The sequence below is a fragment of the Chionomys nivalis genome, chromosome 18 (assembly GCF_950005125.1).
Source record: "Chionomys nivalis chromosome 18, mChiNiv1.1, whole genome shotgun sequence".
In the NCBI taxonomy this organism is placed as follows: Eukaryota; Metazoa; Chordata; class Mammalia; order Rodentia; family Cricetidae; genus Chionomys; species Chionomys nivalis.
Window position 1 is genome coordinate 22,977,136 of NC_080103.1, and position 21,905 is coordinate 22,999,040.

Below are 21,905 nucleotides of genomic sequence, written 5' to 3' on the forward strand. Positions count from 1 at the left end.
TGCTATGTGGTCCAAGCTACCCTAGAACTTGTCACAAAGACCAGGCTAGCCTCAAACTTGCCGTGCTTCTCCTGCCTCTGCCTCCCAGAGTGCATGTATCAGCCACCACACCCGACTCAACCTTTTGTTCTCAATTATCAGAACAATTCAGACGACATCAAAATTCTGAGAAACTGAGTCATCTAAATAATTGCCTTTGATAGACTCTTTGGTTTCATGCAGCATTGAAGACCCAGCCTGAAGCAGATATTCAAAATCTGAATGAAGCGTTTGTCAGCAAAAGCCAAGATATTATATAAGTGCAAACTCTTCCAAAGATGTGTGTCTGCCTCCTCCAGGCACCTGCGTCCTGGGCAACTCTCACTCATTCAAGGCCAGCTTTAGGGGCACAGCACCTGCGCCGTTGTCATGCCGGCCCTCACACCCCTTCCAAGCAGGATTCCGTGCTCCAGCCTTTGTGCAATCTTAGCCTGAGTCTGACTTGTTTTGTGCCTAGGCACCCTAAATATCTGACATGGAGTGGGGGGCTCTGTATGGGAAGCCCAGAGCCCTTTGGATTTAGCAACGGTCTCAGTGCTACCCAAGATGCTACTGCTGGCGGTATGGTACCCCGCTGAGGCTGAACCTGAGTTAGCTGCTGGGTTTGATCCTGAGTTAGCAGTGGGTGGAGCCTGAGTAAACCCAGCCATTGCCCAACAAGTCTGCATTTGCTCTTTATTTGGTCCTAAGTTCACAGCAATGGTTAATGTAGTGATGGCATCTGTATACTCCAACAAGTAGTCCTGAGAGAGTCTACTTAGAAGACCATTCAGTCAGTAACTCATTCATTCTTACAGCAGTTACTGGGAAACTCCAGACGCTTTTCTAGGAATATAGTATAGAACAGAAAATCGCCTGCCATGGCTGTGCTTACGCCTCTCTGAGGAAGAGTCATATTTCGCAAACTGAATCAGAATATTTGCAGAATGATAAAAGAGTTTTGAGGGGTGATAAAACATTCTGCATGACTCTGAAACCAGGCCACCTCGGTTCAAATATTGGTTCTGTCATTTATCAGGTTTGTGATCTTGGGGCAGTTATGTAACCTCTTCGGGCCTCAGTTCCCTCCTCTGGAAAATGGGGATAACAGTGCCTGTCTGGCAGGGTGGTTAGCATGTTTAGATGAGCTAATGTATGTAAGGTACTTAAAATAGGGCAGGGAGCAGAGTCAGCCTATGGCCTGGGTGTTGGCTTGTCGTGCCCATTAAATAATGGGGTATGACCAAAGTGAAGCGTGAGAGGCCAGCGTCCCAGGGACAGATGGTGGCCAGGGGCATTTGAACTAAGTCCTGAGGTGAGATCCCAGCGAGGTGAAGAGACAGGAGGTACAGGCACCTTGTGGTGTCTGGGTGCTGAGCTGATTGAATCACTTCCTATAGCCTGCAGTCCTAATGGCTCCTTCTGTGTGTGTTCCTGCAGATGACCAAGGAGCACACTGACTGTCTTCCGGGACCCCGGAGCTCACGGAGAAGTGAGGTGACAGGGCTACCAAGGGCAGGGCCACAGGAGGTCACCTCCAAGGAGCTCAGAGAGCTGGCCCCAAAGATGTGAGTCCTCTCCCGGGAGCCTCCACCACCCGGTATCAAGCCTGAAGTGGGTGGGGCGGGGGCCCAGGGGCAGAGGGCAAGGGCCCCACACAGCGAAGAATGGCACAGGTTGCGTAGCTGCAGGACATCCACACAACATTGTCCCATAGATGGCTCCTTCTACAGGCCCAGAAGCGTTGAGCTAAATTCCCACGAGCCCTTCACCAGCTGGAGAAGGAGGTTCAGAAATTAACATGAATGTGAACACTCCCTCTTCTTCCTTTTTATTTAGAAAGCAAACAGCAACAAACCTACTTACCCAAATAGACCAAGTATGGATGTAGTTGCCCGGGACTAAATGGATCGAACGTCCACCAGGCTGCTCTGATCCTATGAGCTCACCCTGTTGGCTCCTTAGTTAAAATTCCTGTTGCCAGGCCTGTGGTACAGGCCTGCAATTCTAACTACTTGCCTGCCCAGGCTGCAGAGTGAGTTCCGGGCCAGGGCAGCTTCATGAGCACCTGCCTCAAGCTTTTAAACGTTTGGAAAAGACTGGGGATGTGGTTCAGGAGGCAAGCACAGGGTTAGGATGCACGGAGCCCAAACCGTCAAATCCCGAAACCCTTTTGTTGAATCTGATGGACCTTGGGACTGTGAAGATGAACTGGCTCATGTGCTTTTCCCTCTCCTTCTTCCTTCACGCTCCTCTTTATCTCTTTCCCTTTCTCCCATCCTCTTCTCTACCTCTCTCCCATCTCTTCCTTTCCTTGTCCCCAGGGCCCCAGCATCCTCAACCCACTTAGCACCGAGCTCTACCTCAGCTCCAGGCTCTGTACCTCCTGGGCAGCCTGATGTTAGAGCTGGTGACGCTGGTGTAGTTAATGCTTCCCACGCTTCCAGTCCTGGAGAGACTTGGGGTAACTGGACCTAGGGGTCATCCCTGCATCTTATTGAAAGGTGGGCATTGGTTCAGTTGGCCTGATATGAGCCCGTGCTTCTGTAGTTAGAGCAAGCTCCCAGGTGGTATCAACGGTGCCGGTTCCCATGTGGGTCTGAGCATTTGAGGAACCAGGTTCTAGAGATTATTTCACTGTGGATGAGTGGGAAATACTTGAATTAAATACTCCAGGTCTATATCAAGATTGGGTTTCTATTGCCGTGATAAGGACCATGACCAGAAGCAATGTGTGTGTGCGTGAGGAGGAGGGAGTTTGTTTGACCTCACAGGTCACGGTCCATTATTGAGGGAAGTCAGAGCAGGAACTGAAGCAGAGACCACGGGCAAAGGCTGCTTACTGGCTTTCTCCTCACCCAGCCTACTTCTTTGTATAACCCAGGACCACCTGTCCAGGGATGGCACCATCCCAAGTGGCTGGGCCCTCCCACATCAATCATTAATCAAGAAAATGCCCCACAAACTTACCGACAGACAATCTGAGGGAGGCATTTTCTCGATTTAGATTTCCTCTTTCCGTATGACTGTAACTTGTGTTAAGTTGACAGAAATCAACCATTACTAATTGTAATAGGCATAAAAATAATAATACAATAATTCTGCTGGTTTATAAAGACTTCTACGAAGGAGGAATGCTTTAGAAAGGTAGGACATGCATGAAACAAATGACAAGAAAGATAATAAAACCCAGGTCTCCCAAAATGTTTGAGGACGTCTCTGTCCTGCCACTGTAAATGGAGTTTAACTGTTAAGTGCGGGGACGATTCTGTGATCTTAGTGGTAATAAAAGAAAATATAATAAAAACAAAAAGATAATAAAAGAAAACAGGAAGGAAATGGAAGGGGAACTGTAAATATGAGATCCAGGTGTGGCGGTGCATGTCTGCAATCCCAACATGGGGGAGGCAGAGGCATGGGCACCAGGAGCTAGCCTGAGCTATATGAAACCCTGTCTCAAAAAAAACAACAAACAAGTAATGTACTCAGAAAATGGTAAAAGTATAGAGAAAAGTTCCCAGCCATGAATGGTAATACATTCCTGTAGTCCTAGTACTTGGAAAGCAGAGGCAGGAGGATTGCTACAAGTTTGAGGCCAGCCTGGTCTACATAATGAGTTCTGGGCCAGCTAGAGATACAAGGCAAGACACTTTGTCAAAAAGAAGTTTCTCTGAGAAAGATCATCTCTGTAGTGTAGTGGGTAGCCTTCCAGTCTCTGCACAGCACTTCATACGCCTGTTGTCCGTAGCATCATCTCCCTTGCCGGCTTTTGTCCAGAGCGGACTAGTTTCTTAAACCACATCCCAGCACTGCAGGGAATGGATCATACGGTGCACAGTGAACCTTCTCATGAAGCAGGTGGGTGCCAGTGTGCAGGACCCACCCCTCCATGGGAATGCCAGGCTCTCCTCCTCCAGCCCACCCCAGACAGTCTTTTCTGGAAGTAAAAACTGGTATCTCCCTGTTTGCTTCTGTTTGACCCTTTGTGATATTTTCCAGTGTTCCTTTGTTTATTGGTTACTCGGTTTCTGAGACACCAACCCTGTATCTAATGCCAAAACTGCAGTTATTATTTTAAAGTCAGCCAGTTGGGAAAATGGGAAGAGTATCTATTGTTGGTGGGGAAATCTTTGTTCTGTCCAGGGCTCTGACAAGGAAGCAGAATTGGGGTTAAGAACACACGCCCATGAGTCACACTGGAAAGGTAAATCACAGCTCAACAGCTTAGTCTCTGAGGCCTTGTCAAGTTCTCCCTGTATAGTAAACAATCAAGCCAGGATGACAGAGTCACAGACAAGGGTGCTCGAGAGGCTTCTGGGACACAACAGGAAAACTGCAGGTACTGTGGTTGCTTCTCTCCACAAAGAAAAAGTACTGAAGCCCTTCAAAAAATATAATGAGCAAACAGGATATGATCTGAGAAGCCGTGAAGAGGACAGAGAGCTAAAGAACCCGCAAGAGATACGTTCACCTCCTGTGATGCTGAAAAAGATGCTAATGGACACAACTCGCTCCCCCTACTTTCAGTTAGTGAAAACATTTGCAGGTGATAATTTCTGGTAGCGAGAAAGGTGTGGTCAAGCTGAGCCACCCACATTGTTGGCAGCTGCGTAATCCAATCGCAAAACTTGCAGAAAGCAGTCTGACAAACGTGTGTCAACACACAAGCACGCGCAAAACCTTTGGCCCAGATGTTTCCCCAGGAAGTAATTCAAAAGGTGGAAAACCCACGTGTGCAGTGATGCTTGCGTCAGCATTGTTTATAAGGGTGGAAAGGGGCCATTTATGATCTGTTTTCATGAAGGCTAAGACCACAGTCACACTACATGGCAGGTGCTGTCGGCCTTTGTGGCTAAGTTGTGCGATCACGTGTTTAAGGAGTTCACGGGTGTTCCCATCGCTCCGGCTATCAGCAGTCCCCAGATCTTGGCTTAATTCATGAATGAATATATTTCTTTGGACAACAAAAACCTAAACCAAAATACCACTTTGACCTGGAGGACTCAGTGGTCAGACTGGTTTTAAAATTCTCTTCTAGAGGCTGGGCAATAGCTCACTGGGTAAAAGTGCTAGCTGTCTGAGCCTGCCGGCTCAAGTTTGATCCATGGAACTCACGTGTAAAGACGGATGGGGTGGCCTTCCTACAGAGAGATGGGAGGTGGAGACAGTTCCCCGGGCAGGTTGGCTACCCTGGACTACACAGGGCATCTACAGAAACAAGAGAGATCAGTTTTTGAGGCTAGACTGGTCTACAGAGCAAGTTCTAGGCCAGCCTGGTCTACACACACACACACACACACACACACACACACACACACACACACACACACAAAACCCTGTCTCAAAAGACCAAACAAACAGAAAAAAAAAAAAAGAACCAAGAGGGGGGGACCCATCTCATCAAGGTGGAATGTCATTTTTAGTGACTCTTGAAATTTGTCTTCTGACCTCCACACATACACTGTGGCATGTCACATACACGCACACACACATAAATGTACATTCCAAATAAATAGTTAAAAGCGTCTTCTGGGGTAGGGCTGCAGGTTACTAGCTTGGCATAGGTTCACTCCATCCTTGCAACAAAAGAAAACCCCAACAACTTCCCAAATCTGTTCATTTTGGGGTGGAGGATGGGGGCCTTTGAAAATAAGGTGGGGTGGGGAGGGAAAGTGTTCTCTCTCATGTGTACTCAGACTTCAAAATATGTTTGGAGGAAGAAAGAAGCGCAACCAAGACTGAAACTTCCCTTCCCCAAACCAGGCACGAGAGGCTCTGTCCACAGTGAGAGACATCAGAGCTAAGGGTGCACTCCTTCCTCCGGTCCCCCGGGCCCACTTCCTGTCTGTAAGAGTTGCCTGGCAGTTGTCTCTGGTCCTGATGTGGCGAGGTTATCCAGGTCTGAGCTGCTTGCCAGGCTGTGCTTTGTGACTCGGGAGAATCCTAGCAGTGTCTGCAGAAGGTAGGCTTGTGCAGACATCACTCCACACCATCTGCACTGTGCTTTCTGTTGCCCGCTTCTTGGTGGGCGAGGGCTTCTTGAAGATGGCTTCAAAACTCCAGTGAGGATGGATGATAGCGCCTAAACTAAGCCGCTGGCTAGCTACAGAAGCCTGGCTCTCAGGGATGGGCTCCCCCAACCTTGAATATCTGCCATTGCCTGTTCTTTGCTGCAGAGAACATCAAAATCCTTGCGGAAGTTTTTAAAATAATGGGCATGCCCCCACTCCACCTACTGTGCCAGCAGCACTGGGAGGGGTGGTCTGGTAGGAGCCGTTTGTTTTAGCTTTCCAGGCTATTCTGGTGAGCGTTCCAAAGGTAGAGCATGCACACCATGGTCTGCAGGCTGAACATTGCCTGGCTGGGGCATTACGGTCCACGGAAGAGTAGCTCTCATTTGCAGGCTATCTGGGGTGAGCAAAAATCTTTCCTGGAGCTGGGGAGAAGGCTCAGTGGGTAAGAATACTTACCGTACAAGCATGAAGATCTGAGTTCAAATCCCCAACCTCCATGAAAAGTGTGGCATGGCCAAAGATCTCTGTATCCCTAGCATTAGCAGGAATGTGTGTACTAGGAGCCCCCTCCTGCTTCTGATTCAGTAGGAGACCCTGTCTCAAGACCATAAGGTGGAGAGCAGTGGCCTCTAAGTGCATGGACACACGCATTCCTGTGACTACCACACACACACACACACACACACGCACGCACACACGCACGCACACACAGGGTCTTTCTTATTGGGTCTCACTTGAGCTCCCCCCCACCCCAATCTCCTGGGAAACAAGCCGCGTTCCTCTTCTCAGGGCAGGACCTTTGAATTCCTAAGGAAGAAATCCTTCAGCATTAACAAGCTGCAAGCCATAAGACCCTAGTGGAAAGTCGGTAACGCTTTGGAACACCCATTGGAGCAGCAGCCGGCCTGTGTGGTTTCAGGATGTTTGTAGCTCTATCAGTTAGGAGAGGCGCCGCCTCCGAGTGCAAAGCTCAGCTGATTTACCTGGAAAGGTCAAGAGTCAAGGAGGGAGGGGCTGTTTTGCAACCACTATTTAAGTCCATAATGAGCTCCAATAAGAGCAGGTCCGGAGGCCTGTAGCTTCCTGTTAGAAAGCGCTCCTCGCGGGAGCCACCTGCTTTAAGTTTCTGCCCCTAGATAAAGAAATAGCGTGGGGTTGGGCTGCAGAGGCCGGTGCGTTGCCTGGGATGGGCTGCACCTCTGAGCTCTCTAAGCACAGGGCGCCACGGAAGCTAGCTGACCTGGCCAGAACAGACTTTTAATCGTTAGTGTATTGGATTAAGTAGCAATCCAGATGTGGGATCCTTAAAAAAAGGTTTTTATTAGGTCTAATGAACTATTTTGACATTTATAAAAGATTTTGATTGCTGGGCCTGGTGACACACCTTCAGTCTTAGGAGAGACAGGGAGATCTCTTAGAGGCCAGCCTGGTCTACCTAGTTCCGTGATAGTCCTGAGGAATCTATCTGGGTAACCTCCGTGATAGTCCCGAGGAATTATTCACTTAAGGCTGCACGATCTTCGTTAAAAGTCTCAAATTACTATCATCAGTGGGTTGTGTTCTTTGTGAAGTTTGATGGGGCACAAATAGCAAATTATCTAACTGTAAATAGGCTGGTGTGACCTATGAATTCACATCCCCATGTGCTGTTTCCTTTTTTAAAATATTTATTTGTTTATTTATTTATTTTGGTTTCTCAAGACAGGGTTTCTTTGTAGCTTTGGAGCCTGTCCTGGAACTAGCTTTTGTAGACCAGGCTGGCCTCGAACTCACAGAGATCCGCCTGCCTCTGCCTCCCGAGTGCTGGGATTAAAGGCGTGCGCCGCCACTGCCCGGCTTAAATTCTTTTTATTGAGCTATATATTTTTCTCCGCTCCCCTCCCTATCCCCTCTTCTCCCCTCTCCCATGATCCCCCACGCTCCCATTTTACTCAGGAGCCCTTGTCTTTTTCTACTTTCCATGTGGATTAGATCCGTGTGCTATTTCTGATGCAGGATATGGGATCGGAGAGTGTGTGTTAGCCTCTTTGTCTGGCTGAGAAACTGCCTTCTTCAGCAGACTTGCTCTTGGCCGCTCTGCTTGGCCAGAGGATCTTAGTGCGGAGAGGAGTCTAAGAGCAGCAGAGAAATGCGATCGTTGCGTTGGACTGTACTCGCTTGAACCACGTCCAAGTTTTCCAGCCGGAGAGCAGATGTTCACAGGCCCCAGAGGCAGAGGGTGGAGACAGAAAATGGGGTGTGAGAAAATACGTGACTCAGGAGGAGAGCATGTTTTTCCGAGCGGAGGAAAGGCTTGGAAAGGGCCTGGCTTTCCGGTCCAAACCTCAGGAACCCCAAATGGGGTCCCCTCTTCACTGCTAGCAGGCTTAGGAGGGACATGTGTTTGCTCCGCAACGCTTCAAGTTCTTTAACCAGCCCTGGGCCATCCTGTCCCATCTGCACCAGGATGTCCTGGACGCCACTCCTTTCACAGTAGAACGCACACTTTCCTCCAAGGCTTGTTAATGTATCCCCGGCTGAGCATGCACGCTGTTAGGAGCTGTTAGTAATTAAAAGTCTTCTGGAGGCGTTAGAATCCCTGTGGAAGGAGGTTGAAACTACACCGGCTCGAGAAAGACTGGTTTTACTTGTGTCTTTCTGACGCCCCCTGGTGGCCGTACGCTATTAAAGTGAACGCCAGGCTCCCAGCCTAACGTTAGCCCCTCAAGGTACACAAAACCCGCTTTGCTGGACTCTGTTTAGCTTGTACTTAGAGCTATGGTAAGAGCGATGTTACCCAGTAGTAATGTAAGCACGGTTTTTCTTCAGCCAAGAACTGCTCTGAGACAGGTATGGTGGCTTGGCCTAAAGTCCTAGTACTCTGGAGGTCAGAGGCAGAATTACTGCTACTGGCAAGTCAGGACTAGTAATGTCTGGATCTTGTCTGAAAAATTAAAAAAAAATTCCCCAAAACCCCAAAAAGCTGATTTTGACATAGTATTATGAAGAAAACACCAATTCTTATGATTCTATACTGCAAATTTATTCTTAAATTATGTATTATTTTTACATGTTAAAGGTGTGTGTGTGTGTGTGTGTATGTGCCACGGCATATATGTGGAGGTCAGAGGTCAATTTCTGGCTGTCAGCTCCCTCCCTCCATGATGTGGGGATCAGGCTTGGTGACACGTGACCTTATCCACGGAACTATCTTCAGCCTGGGGATATCAGAGAAATTCAACACTTCGGTTTACCCATACCAGTGCTATAATTTTGAGATCTTACTTTTCCTTCCTTCCTTCCTTCCTTCCTTCCTTCCTTCCTTCCTTCCTTCCTTCCTTCCTTCCTTCCTCCCTTCTCCTCTCCTCCCTTTCTTCCTTCCTTTCCTTTTTCTTTCTAGGAAACAGAAAATGGAGAAAGGGGGCCACAGAAGAGCCAACTGTGGAAAGCTTTCCAGTACCACTCAGGAAAAAACACTGCACCAAGATTCGCCTCTCAGTAAGTTGGAGGAGTTGGGGTGCACATTGTCATTAAAGGTCTCTCTATATGCGGTCTGCCCACAGTGAGTACCAACTTGCCACCTGCTATCATCATAGCCTGGCATTTGACTAGGATGGTGTTTGTTTTCCTTTTTTCAAAACGTGAAGAACTGGTAATGGGCCATTTAACTAAGAAGTGGGTAAGCAGAGTGGAGTGCCAATCCATGCCTTAGATGACCCTCTGCCTCTCGTCAGGCTCTGGGCACGACCCACAACTGCACTGGTAAGGTTACCAGCCCCGTGGGAGGGGTTGCTGGTTCACTCACGAACATTTCACAGAAGCGAAAGAAGCTGGGGGCGAGAGCAGTTAAGAGGGCGTGTGTATGTGGGACTTAATGACTCTAGTCATAAGATCCTTGCTCCAAAGACAGTGTAAAGTGGAGAAACGTACTCTGGTCAAACTGCTGAGAGTGGCAGAGAGGTGACCAAGACGCCTGCCTTCTCAGGCAGCTCCTGGACTGCCACCATCTGTAGAACCAACCATTCTCATGGCCGAGCTGGAAGGGCAAGCCAGAGAGCTGACACAGCATGGTTGTGAGCATTCTCCCTGTTCCCAGAGCCTTGCCTGCCACTCAGCATTCTGGAAGGTCCCACGTGGTTCTGAATTGGCCTCCTGAAGGATGGTGTGTTTTCAGATAGCAGCTATGGAGGTTGAAGAGGTGTTTCAGCGCTGAAGAACGCTTACTGCTCTTGCAGAGAGGATTAGAATTCAGTTCCCTGCACTCAAGTTTCGAAGGCTCACAAGAAATCTAATGCCTTCTTCTGGTCTCCATGGGCACCTGAGCACACACGTGCATATGTACATTTGCATGTGCGTGTGCATATACACACACTCACACACATAAATAAACCCTCAAATAATTGACTTCATGGACTGAACACTTGCTAAATTCAATGCTTCTACCAGGAGTTTTCTTTTCCCAATGGCACTGCACTGTAGGGATATAAGGCCAGTATTGTAACATATCAATAGGGTGCTGTCTTGGAACCCAGTTCCCAGCTCCAAAGCCAAAGATAGTTACCAAAGCATAAAACAATGACACTCTTCTCAATAGCTTTGACTTTCATTTTTAGAAAAAATATTTTTACTTAAAATATATTTCTTTGTTGATAAAAGATGAATTTGTTACTTTTATTTATTTTTCAAAGTATTGCTGTGTTGCCTACGCTGTCCCCAAATTCCTGGACACTCCTGCGTCAGTTAGGCAGTGAGGATGACAGGCAGGTGGTCCTGTGCCCTCTTCTTGTTGCTATCATTGATGGTATAGAGGGTTGTGCCCAGGGATTCATACATGCTAAGCGAGAGCTCTGCTGCTGACCCACATCCCAGCCATGTTATTTTCAAATACAACAGTGAAGTATTTGTAAAGTCTCAGTTTAAACTTTAAAAAATCCTTAGAACTGTTCATTTAGCCTAAGAATGATCCGGTACTGGAATGTGTTACACATTCCATAGCGAGACACCTTTGCAAGTCTATCTGGGGGACAAAATAGTCTACGGTGATTTCTCACTGGGGAGGCTTTTTGTCTTTTGAAACATGGTCTCATGTGGCCTAGGCTGGCCCCAAACTTCCTATAGCTGAGATTGGCCTTGGTCTCCTGATCCTTCTGCCTCTACCTCCCAACCATGCCTGCCTTGGGGAGAATTTTTTTATGGCATACAAAATGGTTTATGTTCTCATATATAGTAGGTAAAAATCATATGAACACAAGTTATTTGTAATTCCCCTTTTAAAAAGATGTATTTATTTATTTGAGGCAGGGTCTCTCTACACAGCTGTGGCTTGTCAGGAACTCGGTATCTAGATCATACTGGCCTCACACTGGCAGAGATCTACCTACCTCTGCCCCCAAGCGCTGGGATTAAAAGAGTGTGCCACTATGCCTGGCTTGTTTTTATGTGATGCATGTTTGACTATATGGATATACGCACACCAAGCCCCAAGCACTGTGGAAGCCAGAAGAGGGCATCAGATCCCCTGGAACTGGAGTAGCAGATGGTTGTGAGCTACCATGTGGGTGCTGGGAACTGAACCTGGGTCTTCTGCAGGAGCAGTAAATGCTCTTAACTGCTGAGTCTCTCCAGCCCTTTGGGTCTTTGATTTTAATGTAAAGAGCACTTTATTTTACAGATAAGGAAATACAGCTCAATGAGATTATCTCCTCTGCATCAAAGGGCCAGTGTATTAGTTATATCCCACTTTATAGCAATGTATCCCAGAACCTAGTGCTTCAAAACAGTGAACATGTTACCTGACAGTTTCTGTGGGTCTGGCATTGGGAGCACGTGAGCTGGAGGGTTCAGGCCCAGCATCCCCTAGGAGGATGCTTGTCAAGGCTGAGATTGCCTGAAGGCTTGATTAGGGGCCAGAGTGGACCACTCACAAGCTCCTTGACAGGGAGACTTAGTGAAGCCTCCAATAGGCCATTGTGCTTGTCACTGAGATATGACAGCCTGCTTTCTTATGAGCAAGGGACCTAAGAAAGAGAGGTGTTATTGGTCCATTGTTACTGCTTTATTTTGTTAGTGATGAACCCATAATGAAGGAAAAGAATCAGACCAAGATCTTCCTTTCCCTCTGTAGTGCGCTGTGTATGCCACGCAAATGCCCCCTAGCTCAAGTGCCACCTTTCAAAGCAAGTATTGGCCAGGTGTGGTGGCGCACGCCTTTGATCCCAGCACTGGGGAGGCAGAGGCAGGTGGATCTCTGTGAGTTTGAGGCCAGCCTGGTCTACAGAGTGAGCTCCAGGACAGCCACAACTATGTAGGGAGATCCTGCCTCGATAGATAGATAGATAGATAGATAGATAGATAGATAGATAGATAGATAGATAGATAGATAGATATAGATAGATAGGGCAAGTGAAAAGAATTAATACAGATATTTTCTGTCACCGCAGCTAATAAGCGGCAGAGCCAGGATTCTACCCTAGGTCTTTAGTTTGTGACTTATGATTACAGGCTCCCCTGCCTGGGCCTGCTCCTCTTCCTCTTCTTCTTCCTCTTCTTCTTCTTCTTCTTCTTCTTCTTCTTCTTCTTCTTCTTCTTCTTCTTCTTCTTCTTCTTCTTCTTCTTCTTCTTCTTCTTCTTCTTCTTCTTTTTAAAGATTTATTTATTGTGTATACAATGTTCCTACTGCCTATACACCTCCATACCAGAGAGGGCACCAGATCTCATTACAGATGGTTGAGAACAACCATGTGGTTGCTGGGAATTGAACTCAGTACTTCAGGAAGACCAGTCAGTGCTCTTAACCTCTGAGTTATCTCTCCAGCCCCTGGGCATGCACTTCTAAAGAACCTGGCCTTCCCTGGCATCTCCACAGGCCCCAGTGTGCCCAGCAGGTTCTAGCTCAGCACCAGCTCCACATTCCCTCCATCCCTAATGCCTTAGGCTAGGCAAACTGACCTCATGGATCCTCATGCGAGTTCATGAATATTACACAGGAGGGAACTATCTTTGCAGTCACCTGAATGACAGAACAAAAGTCCTGACCCTAAGAGGATCTGAGATGAAGAACTTGGGTATGGTGTGTGCAAATCTGGAAAAAATAAGAGGATTCAATAACCCAAACCAGCTACAAACACAAGAGGATCCAGTAACCCAGTAGACCAAATTCCCACAGTGGATCAGACCTTTCCTGTGTGTCTACATGATCTGGATGTATCTGGGGACTTTCATATTGGGTCTCTGTTGTCCCTTGGTTGGCAGCTCCCCCTTGGGAGCATCATTGAGGAAAGCACCCTATGGTGCCTGAGGCACACTGTGCAATCAGCATTTACATCCACACCTCACGACTATACTCAACAAACCTCTGCTCTGCGTACCCTTTTAGGTTCTGATCCAGGGCCCAGCTGCTGCCCTGATTCGGACGCTAGACTGCAGTGTAATAAAGGTAAGGACAGCGGAAGCAAGAATCGGAACCCCCAGAGAGTCAGAAACGAAGAACCACCAAAAGGTGAGACAGACTTGGGGACCCCAGAGCAGGTGGGCAGGGACAGACATCATCCCAGGCAAAGGGCTGCGTTTTCAACCTTCTCCTTTCAGAATTTCATTACAGATACAACACTCCAGGGCAAGATGATTTACACCACAGTGGAGGGTGTACTGCTTCCCAGTCACACTTCTTACGTGACAATAAAATGCCTTCATCTTGTAAGTACATCTCTGTATGACCCTGTGACATCTTCTATATGACCCTATCTGTGACATCTCTGTATGACTCTATTCATGATGTCTCTGTATGACCCTATCTGTGACATCTCTGTATGACCCTGTGACATCTTTGTATGATGCTATCTGTGACATCACTGTATGACCCTATATGTGTTAATAATAACTGAGTCTCCCAGGCCTCCTGCACTTACTTGACACCTCTAAATTCAGGTCTGTATGATGGTGACAAGAGGCTGAGCTGGGGCTGGGAACTGGGAAATGCTGGTGGTGAGGGCTGTGCAGTTAGCGTGCCCAGTCAAGTCAGTAGCAAGCATACATTCTGACCCAATGAGTGACCCCACTATCACTACCTACTCAGTGTGTCCAGAGGTTCCATACTCTTTAGACATACTATCGTTCATTTCCAGTGCAAACATTTGCGATCTTGGAAAACAATTGAAACCCCACATTTATTTATAAAGATGAGTAAGGCCCAGCACCCAACTCCCAAGAAGTTCCTAACTGAAAGAGACTTGGCCAAGTAAAAAAAGTTCAAGGCAAATACAGTAGGTACCAAAGCAAGGCCAGAAGATGCTGTGTGGACAGGGAGCGAGGAAGAAGATGCATCTCGTTCTGCTCCAGCAGCCAGCCATGGCTTCTCTGAGGCACATTCGCCCCTCCTTGCCTTTAGGATGCTTTCTCTCTGAGGCAAGCACCAGGCGGAACGGCTCTTCTTCTCACAACTGCCGACGCCCAAGACCAAAGACTGACATTTACCTGACGTAGCCATCAGCTCCTCTCCCGCCGTCCCCATGGACAAATCCTCCAATTGGACTTATTCTTCCGAAGGGAGTCACTATGATCCTACAGAACCACATAGTGGATTTCTTCTCCGTCTTCTTGGTCTTTGGGGCTCTCCTCCTCTGTCTCTTCCCCTCCTCCTCCCACCCCACGTTCCCCTCGCCCCCTTTCTCCTTCCTCCTCTGTGGTGTGGGGGCCGGAGCCTGTTAGCTTCACACATGTAAGTCGAGTGCTCTGCTACTGAACATCCCGGCCCTGGACTTTTCCTTCTGATCCATGTGCTGAAAAGCCACAGAATCCCTGAAATGGGATGCTGAACTCTCTCAGTGGGAGACAGCACGTGAGGGCAGCTTTCCCTCAGTATAGGGAGCTGAAGGAAGTGGCTGCCGGGTGCTGCATCTGAGAGGTCCTCTGTCGAACTGCAGACTGCTCTAGAACTGAATCCTGCAACACTGAGCTCATTTCAAATCTCGTTTCCAGCAAACTCTAAGGCTACATTTACAGACGACTAGCAATTGAGGCTGACATCATAAGCACCTGTGTTCATGACCCAGCACTGGGTGGTCCACATAACCCAGCACTGGGTGGTCCAGCTGCCTAAACACAAGCCTTTGGGCCTCCACCTTGTTTTCCATGTTTGAGGAACAGTCTCTGCTGATTTTCTTTGTCAGGTGGACCCTCTGGAAGGGAGTAGAGCTTCACTATGAGACACCAGTGACTAAGACAGGAATGAAGAGGAAGAAGGAAGAGGAAGGAGAAAGTGGGGGGAGAGGGATTTTCTCACAGCAGTCCTGTTCTTCCTGACAGAAACATCTTGAGGGAGGCTTGCTGTGGCTTATGGGCTGAAGGGGTAAAGATTGCCACAGTGGAGAAAGCATGGTGGGGAGGGTGGGAGGACGCCAATGGCAGCTTTAGTGGTCAGAAAACAGAGCCCTGGCTGGAAGCCAGTCAATGCTCAATCCATAGCATCCACCCTCCAGTGAGCTACTTCCTCCAGCCAAGTTCTACCACCACCTAAAAGTCCTCCAGGTCCTAAAACATCCCCACAACTGGCAACCAAGTGAGGTGGGGGCGGAAGTGCATGCATATACACACTGTAACAGGTTAGGGGTGGGGCGGAAGTGTATCTCATTACACACAGGTTAGGGGTTGGGCGGAAGTGCATCTCATATACACACTGTAACAGGTTAGGGGTGGGGCGGAAGTGCATCTCATATACACACTGTAACAGCTTGGGGGGCAGAAGTGCATCTCATATACACACTGTAACAGGTTGGGGGGCAGAAGTGCATCTCATATACACACTGTAACAGGTTAGGGGTGGGGCGGAAGTGCATCTCATATACACACTGTAACAGCTTGGGGGGCAGAAGTGCATCTCATATACACACTGTAACAGCTTGGGGGGCAGAAGTGCATCTCATATACACACTGTAACAGGTTGGGGGGCAGAAGTGCATCTCATATACACTGTAGCAGGTTAGGGTGGGGGCGGAAATGCATCTCATATACACACTGTAACAGGTTAGGGTGGGGGCGGAAATGCATCTCATATACACTGTAACAGGTTGGGTGGGGGCAGAAGTGGATCTCATATACACACTGTAACAGGTTAGGGGAAGGAAGTGGATCTCATATACACACTAACAGGTTGGGGTGCGGAAGTGGATCTCATATACACTGTAGCAGGTTAGGGTGGGGGCGGAAATGCATCTTATACAATCATTGTAATAGGCAGTGCAGGTTTCTTTTTCCCACTGACTTGTCCCTTTCTGGCTGTCTCCTTGGTTTCCATATTGACTTCCCACGCTTCTCTTTATCATTTAGTTTCTCTTCTGCAATTATCTTACTAATACAATGGTTCGTTTCTGACTCCTAAACCCTTCGCTACTGAAGTTGGTGGAGAGTCTAGAGTTCACTTGGGTTTCACCTTTTGGAAACTGTACCTCCCTACAGTTATTAGATGAAATATTGGCTCACAGTTGGGAACAATGCCAGTTCACACAGTGAACGACGCCCAAGGAATAAAAATCCCTAATTAATTACTACTAAAAAATAATGGATGAATGGATAGACAGACAGACGGATGGATAGATAGAGAGACAGATAAATTCAGTGTTTTGAGGCAGGGTCTCACTTTGTAGCCCAGGCTGGCCTTAGGCTTGCGACAACCCTCCTGCCTCAGTCTCCTGAGCTCCATTAGAGTTTTAGGTCAGAGTTTCGTGTTGGTCATCATGGTTCACACCTGGAACACCAGCACTCAAAAGGACCTGTCGTGAGTTCTGAGATCAAAGCCAGCCTGGGATAGAGTGAGACTCTATCCACAAACCAGAAATAGGGCCAGCACGGTGACTCAGCTGGTAAAGGTGACTGCTGCCAAGCCTGCTGATGTGAGTTCAATCCCAGGGATTCATATGGTGGTGAGGATTGACTGTCCCTGACCTCTGCGTGAGCACAGTGGCATGCATGCACCTGCACAAAATAAGTCAATACATTTTATTTAAAAATTTAAAAAGTAAAATTGAGTTTTATAAATTCAGAATTCTTGGAAGAAAATTCTGCTTTCTGTGTTCCTTACATAGTAGTTAAATTTTTAGGAACTATTTCATCCGTACTGCAAAGCTGAGGAAGAGGAAGTGATCCATTCTCACCATTTGGAGGTTTCTGGTTGTTTTTGTGTTTGATAGGCTCTCACTGTGTCTCTGGCTGCCCCGGAACTGGCAGCGAATACCAGGCTGACCTCTAACTCAAAAGATCTGTGGAGGCCATCTTTGATACTCTGAATTTAATCCCAGCTAACATTTTTCAGCTTGTTCAACATCAAAATGGATCTGCTCCCAGCGAGTAAATTCAGGACCCTTTCAAGATGCGCGTGATTCCAGCACAGGGTGAGTAGTTTAATATTACTAATATCAAAAGCAGAGCGAGGTGTGGTGGCTCGGGTCCGACATCTCTAAACTTGAGATGCTAAGGAGGCTTAGCAAAGCCAAAGGCTAGTCTGGGCTCCATGGTGAGTTTGAGGCCAGTGTGGGGTGCAAAGAAAGACTCTAGACACACACACGCACACACACGTGTGTGTGTACATACGTGCACACATACATATGCACGTGCATGCATGTGCGTGCACACACACTCGAGTTCCATCATTCAGGTGCATACATTGTGCCGTTAACTACCTAGACAAGATTGCCTGTCCTACACTGTCACTGTAGAACTGGGGTTCAAGCCTACACCTATCTGGTGGTACTTCAGTCTTCTACATGTTCATTCAGTCAATACTTAACAGTCAGACGCAGGACACTGTGCTTGGTGCCGAGGCTGAGACAACAGCCGTATCTGCCCTTGAGAGGAGGTTTGCAGGCCAGAAAGGAACATGCGCAGAACTACTGACCGAATTTGGGGATTTGGGAACCTGAGCTCAAAGGAAAAGTATGAATGAACTATCAGAGGACATAAGGATGAGACGTGAAGAACATTCTAGATGAAGACTTAAGAAGGAGAAAAGGCCATGTGTCTGTCAGGAGCCCGAAGGGGGTGGCAGGGGCAAGATGAAGCAGGTGGAGGCAGGCTTCTTAAGAGTCTTCAGAACAATGGAAAAGGAGGGGCTTTTAAAACTGGAAAATTTGGAGAATTGTACAAGGCCCCTGGAGTAGTCGGGTAGAGTGGCCTGCAATCCCAGCACTTAGAAGGCCTAGGGAGGGGTTCTGGCTAACCTGGGAAAAAGGAGTTACAGGCTAGCTGGAGACCATCTCATAAAACAAAACAACTCCAACAACACCAGTTGCTGTCGCTAGTGAGGAATGAGCACTGGGTTAGAGGAGCAGAAACCAGAGGCAGAGGCCAAGGGAGGCAGCAAGAGGAGAGTTCACGGTTCCCAGCAGCGTGACTTGGGTGGATGGAGAGAGAAGCTGGGGTTGGGAACCCTTTAAAGCAGAATTAACAGCGGGCAGAGAGGCAACAATTCAGCCTCCTTGCCTCGACCTCAAGCCTGAGCCTGCTCTTCAGAAAAGCACAGTTATTTAAAATACAGTATTTGACGTCAGACATGGCGGGGCTCATCTGTAATCACTGCTCAGGGGAAGGCAAGGGCATGGGGGAGTTTGAGACAAGCCTGGGCTACAGAGCAAGTGCCAGGACAGATAGGGCTACGTAATGAGACTGTCTCAAAAAAAACAGACAAAACCAAAAAACAAAAATAAAAAACTCACCAAAACAAGGGATTGAAGTTTGGTTTCCAGTACCCACACCAGGTGACCCAGAAATGCCTGGGACTCCAGCCCTAGGGTCCTCTTCTGGCTTCTGTGAACACACATACACTAACACTCTTGTGCACATGCGTGCACACACACACAAACAAAATAAATAAATCATTAAAAAAGAAAACCGAACCAACAAAAGAATGTAGCTTTTGGAGACTTCTTGGACTGGGTTTATGTCCTATCTTTTTCCTTGGAAAGGTTTCTTACCCTTCCTGAGCCTTCACTTTCCTGGATATAAAATGGAAATGATAGGAAAAGTTTAGTGGGTCTCTAAGTAAAACAAAATAAAACAAAGTTAAAGTGGAAGGAGGACTTGGTGGTCGGACGGGAGGGAGCTGATGGGAATAGGAGGGAAGGGTAACTGTGAGCCGAATGCAGTGTACAGATGTGCTACATACGTGTATGAGTGAGCCGAATGCAGTGTACAGATGTGCTACATACATGTATGAAGTCATCAGTGAATTTTAAAAGACTTAAAACAAGTGGCCTACTCAGCAATACTGTCAATCCTGTTCAAGGCACTGGGTGATTCGTATGGGGTGGGGGGGAGGACTCCAAAGCCCCTGCAGTCCCCGCTATACCATACTGCCACCTCTGCCCGGTGTTTTTAATTAGCAGGAGCCCCTGACACAGACTGCCTCTCATCCGGAGGATGGCATGACTCCAAGGTGCTAAGTGAACTGCAGAACAGACAAACGTGAAAGTAACAGGGACAGAGAGACCAAGAGGCTCTGGGCAACATGCATTTGTAGCGATCTCCTGGAGATGATATCGCTCACAAGTGTCCGTCCCCAAAAACGACTTAGCAGAGGAACAAATGCAGGAGATGCCACAGCAGACCTGTCTACGGGCAAGCATTTGTGGCTGCTGCTCTTCACATAGGCTAAGGGAACGGCCCCTCAGCTACGCAGTAGAAAACCTGAACACGCCAGTGGTCCGACACCACATCCCTCACGCGCAGACTTAGTATGGCTCCTCAGAGGACAGCAGGTAGTGTGGGGACCTACGGACTTAAAGAGACACTGCTTTCATTTTCCCACTGCTTTGGCTGCCTTGCCAGGCGCGGTCCTTGGTGCTGGAATGAACTCAAGCCTAGGCATCGTATTGGCAATTTTGTGTGTGTGTGTGTGTGTGTTTTTGTTTTATGATTATGCAAGGCAGACTGTTGGCCCCACAAGAATGACAAGAGAAGAATCTCTTTGGAGTCTTGGCTCTCTGTTCTGGACAAAACAGCAACAACAACAACAACAAAGCAGCTCTGAAAGGACATGCCTCATTGGCTGTAGCAACTGCTTTTTCTTGAAGCTCAGCTGTGGTTGGCCCCTCCGACCATAAGTGCTACAAACACGCATGTGCAGGCATACACAGACACACTCGCACAGGCACACACCCACGAGCACACACACTCATGTGCACACACACAGAGGCAATGGGCACACTTACGTGTGCACGCATGTGCACACAAAACCTTCACTGTGGGAGAGCGCACATGTGGGTGGTGCCATTCACAGGTGATAATGTGCTCTTGTCTTCTAGAAAACACACCAAGATTTACCTGACCTGCAACGCAGACCCTGCAACACCCTCATCCCACCTCCGCTTCCTCATGATTCCTGGAATCCAATCCTTACGTGATGGGAATAACATGGAAGAAACGGAATCTAAGGTGAGGATGGAGAAAATCCTCGTAGTTCAGACGTATGGTCTTAAAAGCACAGAACATCAAAGCTACAGAGAAACCCTGTCTTGAAAAAAACCAACCCCCCCCACCCCCCCAAAAAAGCACAGAACACCTAGCTTTCAAGCTATTATAGTATGGGCCTTCAGAAAATGTTCTGCTAGAAACAATTTTTGCTCAGCACTAACTAAAAACACAGGGCTTCGACAGCCACCTGGTTTGCATTATGACTAAACTGGATCCAAAGGAAACTTCCTGGAGAAAGTGGTTGGTGGGTGGTGCGGCAGGATTTCCCGGGCCCAGGCTTGAAGGCGGCAGTCTGCTCCAGAGATCCTGGTTAGGGGTGCCAGTGTTTCCTATGTTCAGTCTGGGAGCACCAGCCCGTGGATTACTTTCATGCGCATGTGTGGTATCCAGGAGTGTCCGCGCTCAGTCCCCTCCATGCGTATGTGTGGTATCCAGGAGTGTCCACCCTCAGTCCCCTCGCTGGTCCCTAAGCTCCTCTTTTTCTCTGCAGCAGGAACAGGCCAGCAGGCTGCTGACCTCACCCTCTGATTCACGTTCATCAGTCACGTGCTGATCTTTTTTCTCTCCCTTCCCTTGACAAATACATTCCATCCCAGACTGGTTTCCTAGGAGACCAAACTCTCCAAAACAGAAATAAACTGTGTGGAAACGGAATGCTCCAAAAAGTCTGTCTCGGAATGTTTAATAATGAGTGAGTCCAATTATCAGAGACATTAGTAAGTTTTTATAACAAAAATATGTGGACTTTCCCTCTGTAGATATTAAACTCGGCTTTGGACCATGCTTTAAAGACAGCAACCATATTGAAAAAGACCACTGACCAAATGATTAAATCCATTGCCGAAGACCTCGCCAAAGCGCAGCGATGGAGGCACCAACTCAACCACTATTAGCGCCAGCCAAGGCAGTCAAGGGTTAACATTTTTTGGTATTCTTCTCCAAAGTATTTTTCTTATGACACAGTGTAGGAGGATGGTCTTCTAGAGAAGACACTAGCACCATAAGAAATGGACACACGAAGTGCTTAAATGAAACAGAACAAAACCAAACAGCCCTCTGGTATTTATGTGAAAATAAATCTACGTTCTTCCTAATTCACAATAAAGACAATAAAACAAGTACTTTTATCCATCAGTCTGGAACGCTTCATAAAACTGTGTCAGCGAGACGGGGAACAGACCCTGTCACCCGCTGCTGTAAGGCAACATGACTCCATTCCTCAGTTCACAGCGGCTCGCATCCTGGCAAACCCACGGTAAAGTCAAAAGATTTTAAATAAGAAGTGCTTGGAATATGGCAGCCTGCTTACAGAACATAATTGCTTAGTGACCTAACATAAAATAGTCTCTCGTGACTGCGCAGCTGACTCCGAGTTCGAGGGCTGCCACTGGCTGTCAGGAGCCGAGAGTACTGTGCTGTCTTATCATTGGCCTG

General features: G+C 47.8%; 1 protein-coding gene across 1 annotated transcript in view; it reads left to right on the plus strand.

The window, feature by feature from the left end:
- The window catches only part of Aknad1 (AKNA domain containing 1), a 34,432-nt gene extending 13,068 nt beyond the window's left edge, over positions 1-21,364 (plus strand). Inside the window, exons 5-11 of the mRNA XM_057794237.1 lie at positions 1,459-1,586; positions 9,412-9,509; positions 13,387-13,509; positions 13,599-13,706; positions 17,317-17,395; positions 20,303-20,432; positions 21,230-21,364. Coding sequence (XP_057650220.1) covers positions 1,459-1,586; positions 9,412-9,509; positions 13,387-13,509; positions 13,599-13,706; positions 17,317-17,395; positions 20,303-20,432; positions 21,230-21,364 — 801 coding nt within the window. The remainder of the gene's footprint in view (positions 1-1,458; positions 1,587-9,411; positions 9,510-13,386; positions 13,510-13,598; positions 13,707-17,316; positions 17,396-20,302; positions 20,433-21,229) is intronic.
- Positions 21,365-21,905: the final 541 nt, after the last annotated feature.